Source organism: Diaphorina citri, unplaced genomic scaffold, assembly GCF_000475195.1.
Source record: "Diaphorina citri unplaced genomic scaffold, Diaci psyllid genome assembly version 1.1 scaffold154, whole genome shotgun sequence".
NCBI classification, from domain to species: Eukaryota; Metazoa; Arthropoda; class Insecta; order Hemiptera; family Psyllidae; genus Diaphorina; species Diaphorina citri.
Genome location: NW_007377591.1, coordinates 239,994 through 247,557, shown reverse-complemented (window position 1 = coordinate 247,557; position 7,564 = coordinate 239,994). Strand labels below are relative to the sequence as shown.

The 7,564-nt window shown below is 34.7% G+C and overlaps 3 protein-coding genes across 3 annotated transcripts in view; 2 read left to right on the top strand and 1 right to left on the bottom strand.

The window, feature by feature from the left end:
• LOC108251861 (contactin-like) overlaps positions 1–7,034 on the bottom strand; it is an 8,634-nt gene extending 1,600 nt beyond the window's left edge. Inside the window, exon 1 of the mRNA XM_017442294.2 lies at positions 6,272–7,034. Coding sequence (XP_017297783.1) covers positions 6,300–7,016 — 717 coding nt within the window. The 5' untranslated portion in view covers positions 7,017–7,034 and the 3' untranslated portion in view covers positions 6,272–6,299. The remainder of the gene's footprint in view (positions 1–6,271) is intronic.
• On the top strand, positions 1,784–3,891 carry LOC103505158 (the record flags this gene model as incomplete). The annotated part of the gene is given in 3 exon segments (XM_017442296.2): positions 1,784–1,850; positions 2,313–2,629; positions 3,596–3,891. Coding segments are annotated over 2 exon segments (283 nt in total), but the record flags the coding sequence as incomplete, so codon positions are not given.
• LOC108251862 (THAP domain-containing protein 4-like) lies at positions 5,510–6,258 on the top strand. The gene is made up of 2 exons (XM_017442295.1): positions 5,510–5,531; positions 5,910–6,258. The coding sequence occupies exon 2, from the start codon at positions 5,925–5,927 to the stop codon at positions 6,240–6,242; it is 318 nt and encodes a 105-aa protein (XP_017297784.1). The 5' UTR covers positions 5,510–5,531; positions 5,910–5,924; the 3' UTR covers positions 6,243–6,258.
• Positions 7,035–7,564: the final 530 nt, after the last annotated feature.

Here is a 7,564-nt window from a genome sequence, read left to right as displayed (position 1 = left end):
TGAATACCTGCGGCCCGCCAATGTTCAACAAATATCAAAAATGGCCCTCTATACATTTTGAGTTTGACATGCCTGCTAGAGCTTACCGTTCTCAAGATATTTTTGGGTGTTCTTCTACCCAACTTTTACAATATCTCTAACCGTTTAGTCAGTATATATATATATATATAGCTGAAAACCACCAAAAAGCGGTAAAATGCTGCCAACCATTGCACTGATCTTGACCAAAAGTTTCGTGTCACATCCTTGTCACATTTTACAGCTGCATACCAAATTTCAAGTCTCTAGCTCTTACTGTTCTCGAGATATTTTGTTTAAAGACAGACAGAAGGACAGACACACACACGGACCAATAGCTGAAATTTTGGATTTAGGCTCTAGGGACTGCAAAACGTGTTTTGGCACTAAAAACTGACCATCAAAAATTTGACCTGATTACATTACTTTCCTTCCTATAGGATAAGGAAAGTAAAAATCAGTGTAACTAACAACTTATCAATTCTCTCTCTTTCAGGTGAAAGAGCTGGAAATCAGCCGTATTCTTGCAGAAAGAACTCTGCGGGAACACTGTGGTAACCTGATCAATGCTCTTACTGCTTTGACAAACTAAATCAAAGCCACCAGAACCTGAAATTCCTATGTACATCAAATATTCAACATTATTTTTAACTTTGTCATGATAATTAGATAAGGATTCTTTGTTGAGGGAATTTATTTGACTTTTGTTATTTTACAGACTAGTATACAGACATTTTTTATTTGTTCCAACTCTCCCCCTTATTTTGCAATTTTTGTTATTTTTTAAGTACTTATTATTTTAAATTATTTATCAAGTTATTTTTGATTTTGTTCTCCCATCAGAAAACACAAAACTACAGCAGCACATATTATTTTGTGATATTGGTATGTTAAGTTTTATTCACCCTCAGTTTTTAATTTTGGTTGTTATCATTTGAATCTTATAACCATCAGAAGGAATAGTAGAAATTACTAGAAGGTACATTTTTTTAATTCAGAAATAAGCAAACAAGAAAAATATGAGAACTAAAGTAAAAGATCATTAATTGTACAAAGAGGAGACATTTTTTAACAATTCAGTTTGTTTCAAAACTTTTTACTAGCTTATTTTACAGACTAGTATACAGACATTTTTTATTTGTTCCAACTCTCCCCCTTATTTTGCAATTTTTGTTATTTTTTAAGTACTTATTTATTTTAAATTATTTATCAAGTTATTTTTAATTTTGTTCTCCCATCAGAAAACGCAAAACTACAGCACATATTATGTTGTGATATTGGTATGTTAAGTTTTATTCACCCTCAGTTTTAAATTTTGGTTGTTATCATTTGAATCTTATAACCATCAGAAGGAATAGTAGAAATTACTAGAAGGTACATTTTTTAAATTCAGAAATAAGCAAACAAGAAAAATAAGAGAACTAAAGTAAAAATCATTAATTGTACAAAGAGGAGACATTTTTTAACAATTCAGTTTGTTTTAAAACTTTTTACTAGCTTTTTCACTTGGGTCTCGTTTTTGATATGAACTTTATGTGGAGTGATATTAACAAGAGTTTTCCATTTTAACTCCTCTATTAAACTCCCATAATGTCAATACCTAGGTGATGTTTGAAGGTAGAAATATTTCTTATAACAATGTCACCAACATTTGTGTTCTTTACATTCAACTCACATATTTCATGACATTAAGAGCTTGTCATTGTTATAAGCTTTGATAGTTGAACCAGCACTTCAGAGTGGTGGTTTGAAGTGAAAACCCTCCCATTTGTTTACAACTTGCCCACAATTTTGGAGTGAACACTGTGGAGAAAGGAGTTTTGAGTGATGTGGTAATTTTTGTTCTTGTAGTTATTTAAACAAAAGATAAACCTGTAGCTCCAAGATTGATCTGTATTTGTGAGGTTTGGCAGGAGCATTGTTCATTGCCTACAGAATGTGTCATTAAACACTCTCAGCATAGGGTTATCAAGTTTGAATAACAACTGAGACTGATTTAGGGAGTTGATGTTCCTTGGATTGATTTAGGGATACCTAAATCCATATATAACTTGAACTAGCTTCTAACAGGGTGAGGAAGAACATCTAGTTATGATTCCATAGAGTGAAATATGTCTAATCAGTCCCATGAACACACCCCTGAAGATTAGCATGTAAACATCCTGTATAAAAACATTGGAAACAAGATTAACTGAGATTTTTCCCTTTTCCCCCCACTTTTATGGTGTAAAAATAATAATAATAATAATAAATACCTTTCATATAAAATAATAATAATTATCCCCTATTTTCAGAATGACAAAGAGTTTCATTTAGAGACTACCTCCATAGTTCGAGCTGTAGAAAATCCAAACCCAGAAAAGGCCAAAGTAGTCAAACTTCGCAGACATTACAAGCTCAATGACAAAAATCAACTGGAGCAAGTAGTGGAAATGGAAACTGATAAAACAGAGATGTCCAGACATTTGACTGTGATCTATGAGAAGATTTCAGAGGATGGGAAATCCTAGGAAAAATTCAGACCCTGAACCAAGTGTGAAATGAACCATTAAGCTAGAACTCAAGAGACATTGTGAAATCCCTAATCCCTGAAGAAGAAGGCTGGGCTTAGGTGAGTTGAAAAAAGTTTTTTTTTTTTTTTCTTATCTGTCTGTACTAAATTGAGTAAACAGACACACAATACTAGAGTGTGTACCTACTTGTTTTAGAGTTTGTTTGTCCACATTTGTTCATTGTTCAGTTAATCTAGCTTCTTATCTGTCTGTACTAAATTGAGTAAACAGACACACAATACTAGAGTGTGTACCTACTTGTTTTAGAGTTTGTTTGTCCACATTTTTTGTTCATTGTTCAGTTAATCTAATATTCCCATCTAACATCTTATCACAAAGCCATTATCAGTTGCAACATCAGTGAGTCCTCAGTTACATCATACTCTCAGAGTTCACCTTTAGTCTTACCAGTCTTCTGATATTTGTCTGTTGGTACTTTTTCCTCTTTAAAAATGGAAAGCATCTTTGCTTCAAACAAACGCATGTGGATTGCTTTCCTAGCTTGCCTGATTGTGTCTGCTTTTGTTCCCGTTTAAATTTGAGACATTTGATTTTATTTCGAAGTTTGGTTCTTCCGAATTCTTTAATTTTTTGATCCAAGTTTCAACACTCTCAACATGCTCAGGTGGTTTGCAAGTGCTGCCAAATTGATGGCTTTATGGATGGTGGTGTCCATGGCATACAACGGCTTGGTCTCATTAGGGACGGCCCATCATTACTTGTAAAATGTGTTCCTAGCTGTCAATATGTGATTGTGTTGTTTGTTTCCATGTAAGTACCTACCCACTGGAAATATGGGGAAAAATCAGGACCTACGCGAATACGTAGTATAAAAGAGATTTGATAGAGGGAACTCTGTAACACTGGAGGTCTTATCGTACCAAAGAAGAAAGAAAAGCAGGATAGGAGAAAGTGAGTCGTTCCAAGAACGAACCTTATCTGTTTAGGATAAAATCCGCCCCTGGCGGGAATCCAACCCGCGACCTAGCGCTTGCAAACTTTCTATTTTACTTTGCTTTTTCCAGGTTGTCCAGCCGTATGTCCAAACGTCGAGGAAGATATGTTCAAAATCTCGTCAGGATTTACTGTGCCCAATCCATTGTCTACTCTTCAAGAGTCCAGAGTTTGTTTTAAAAAGTTTCCTACAATGCATCAGAGAATTCAGAAATGAGTTGTCCAGATAATATTGTACAGGAAGGGGACTCTTTCATGAAGAACAACGTTGTTTTAAGATACTTTTTTTTACCGTACGTCTTTCGTGTGACTTGTCCTCAATCATTTTACCAATAAATATGTTTTAAATGTTATAGAAGTAAAAGAATCTTGTCTTTTTCATGAGAAAAGAGAAATCGTGTTATTTCAAAAGGGTACTTAATGTAAAACGCTTCTTCTTGGACAAATAGTGGTCTCAGCTCCTCAATCATTTTACCAATAAATATGTTTTAAATGTTATAGAAGTAAAAGAATCTTGTCTTTTTCATGAGAAAAGAGAAATCGTGTTAGGGAATTCTATTTCAAAAGGGTACTTAATGTAAAACGCTTCTTTTCTTGGACAAATATAGTGGTCTCAGCAACAAGAGGTGTTTTCTATTCAGTTTCCTTTATGATTGGCTGAAATTGGATTAACTAACCAGATTGCTTAATCTATTATCAGAAGTTGCCATTTGGACATTTTTCTACGCGTCTCCCAATATTTCCCTATAGTGTCACTGTTGGCTTCCAAGGCAGGAGACGATTGAAAATGAGAATATTCATAGGGAATAAGAAAATGAGGGTTAAATAAAAAGTCGAAGTTTTAAAAATAGGTACACAAATTATATACTTTGATTTATTTATAAAAAAATATTTCAACCAAGAAAAAGTAAATCTAAGTGTCAAAAAATATATAAGTATAGATCTGTTTTTATATTACTCTTGTACGAAACAAACGTCAAAATTGCAAACGGTTTACACATACAGCAAGTAAGTATTTCGAGACACCATAAAAAAAGGCATACCTACTACAAAGTTGAGTACCTAAAAGGTATGTAAGTTTATCTTTCTTTTGACCTACAAACAAAGTAAAAGCGAGACGAGGGAAATAATGGATAAAGTTGAGTACCTAAAAGGTATGTAAGTTTATCTTTCTTTTGACCTACAAACAAAGTAAAAGCGAGACGAGGGAAATAATGGATATACCTACTCGTATGTACGTCATAAGAAATAATCGGAGATAATTCAAAAGAAAAATATGTGAAAGGAAAATTTATTGTAGGTATAGAATGTAAAAGTACGAATTTATACAACCGACATCGACGTTACCTAAAATTATTAAAAACCTCAATTGATAAAATATGAACACTGGATATTGATTGCAAATAAAAACAAATTTTACAAAAAAATGGAATGGTAGAAAAGGGGTTTTCCTAGTCAATGGATTCTCATTACCCATTATATTTTCTTGTTGGAAATTTCGATTGGTTAAGGGAAAAATTTGAAGCTACTCTTATGGATTAAAAGAAACAGATAAATATTACAATAATATACGTAAAAGATACATGCTTAAGTATACATTTTGGTAAATAAAACCCATTTAATCTTGATACAAAAACCCTTTTATAAATCTACACTCTAAGTAAATTAATACCAACTCACACTCTTTTATTAACTAAATGGTCAATAAAAAGTATAAAATAAATTTTAAAATACGGCATATATGTAATAAAATAAAAATTAATATAAACTAAAAATAACACATACGTGGACGGATTAAAATAAAAATATAAATTCCTACTGAAAAGCAAAAAGGTTAAGAATTATTTGAACTTTAAAATGATATTGAAAAAGAAAAAACAGAGGGCACACAACTTAGACCAATAAGAAATACTCGAGATTCTCGAGGATACTAAAAATAATACATGTTACATCAAATTTAACAGTCTCTTTTGGTCTATAGGAAAAGAAGGTATTAATAGTAGACGGGTAAGATAAAAATATCAAATCATTGTAGTTGTCTAATTGTGTCAAGATTCCAAGAAGGTCCTAGTACCTAGGTACTAAAAGGAAGGAAATAAAAAAGTGCCCTACCTATCAAAGAAAAAGGTTTGTATACCTACCTAGAACACAAAAAGTGTGACAAATTGCTTGATTGTTTACCTAATTCATCATTATATCATGAAGATCTCCTTTAACTCTATTATGTTTCCAGTGTTCTAAGGAAGGACACAGCTTGGCAATCAAAAGTCTCTTTGTACCCAAGGTCAAGAAATGTACGGTTTGGCCACTATTCAGAACAAGAGTTTTGAGAAAACTCAAAAACGTTCACTTTCCCAGACAGATCAACATTATTATTATTTTCAGGACACTTCTTTTAATATGAGTATGAACAACCTTCAGTGGCTGAAAGGAACATGGAAGTCAATTTCAGCCCAAGGGATCTACCCAACTATTAACTCATTCAAGTACATTGAAACCTTGTCAATAACACAACCTAAAAACAAGCCATATTTCAATTACTTATCCAACACAATCAACAACGAAGAAATCCAGCAGCCAATGCATTGTGAATATGGGTTCATACGATTGTTACCAAACAATAGCATTTGTTTACAACTTGCCCACAATTTTGGAGTGAACACTGTGGAGAAAGGAGTTTTGAGTGATGTGGTAATTTTTGTTCTAGTAGTTACTTAAACAAAAGATAAACCTGTAGCCCATCATGGGTAATACATTTACCCAATCATTCAGACTTCATGAGAAAGCTACAAAGATATACAATGTACTAGACATTACTAGAAGTAGCGTTGTAGAAGCGGAATACAACGCCGGAGATCCACTCTTGAATTCTTTCTCCTCTCCCATCTGGAAGGTAATGGCGGGACTTGACATACGCCCGTCGCCTCCATTACTGAACGCTAGCACTCTCATATGATATCTCTTCCCGGGGGATAGATCGACAATGTCTGCGTCCAGCGTATTTCCCACAGGGATGATGGTATCGTTAGCGCGTGACATATCTTGATCTACTTCCCACACACGCACCTTGTATCCTATGATGGGTTCTTCTTCAAAACTAGGTGACACGTACCGCCACGTGACATGGACAGTGGTAGGGTTAATACCCTTGATATGCACTGCTGAGGGAGGCTTCTGAGGTGCCTTCCTGTACGTTCGTTCTAGATAGCGCTCACTCTCAGGACCTTCTCCTGCATTGTTATAAGCCATGACCTTGACATAGTACTTGGTGTCTGGTTGCAGACCTACAATAAGCGCCCAGTTCCGAGTGGTTCTGCTCAAGTAATACACAGCGGTCTCCTCCGGATTATCTTCCTTCCAGTATTTGATACGATGTCCTATCAGACGACCACGGATGTTTTCTCGAATAAGTTCGATCGGGTTCCAAGTGACATTGATAGCGGTACTGTTGAAACCTCTGGAGAAGACACCTTGTGGTGCTACCTGTGGCATATCCTCAGCACTGAATATAGTCACTTTGATATATAGGTCGACCAGGTTTGGATAAGTCCTTCTATGGGAACAGACAGAGTGACAGACAGAGTGACAGACAGACAGACAGACGGACGACACCGAACCGAATACAATAGTCCGTCCCTTATACCTTTTTATTACAATTTTATTGTAATAATAAAGGAAGGACGGACTAAAAAGCGCTAACGTGCGTGAAGGGAAAGGACCCCAAAAATCACATTGGAAAAATTTCCGTCTGTCTGTATAGGTATGAGGTATGTGGTGTGTGTTTGTGATGTGTTGTGTTGTGGTCCCGTATAAAGGCTGGGTCAATAACTAGTTGAGATTAAGTACATAATTATAGTATTTGTGTTTGAGAGTGCGAAATAATTTAAAAATATTCTCCAGCGTCACTAGCATGACAACACATCATACGCAAGTGTTCCCGTAACATCATTTTGAGAGCCAATATGCCGTGTATTTTTGGCGTACATTTTCATTCCCAAAGATGTTTTCATCGAACACCAAATTTGCGGAAGTAGCAAAAA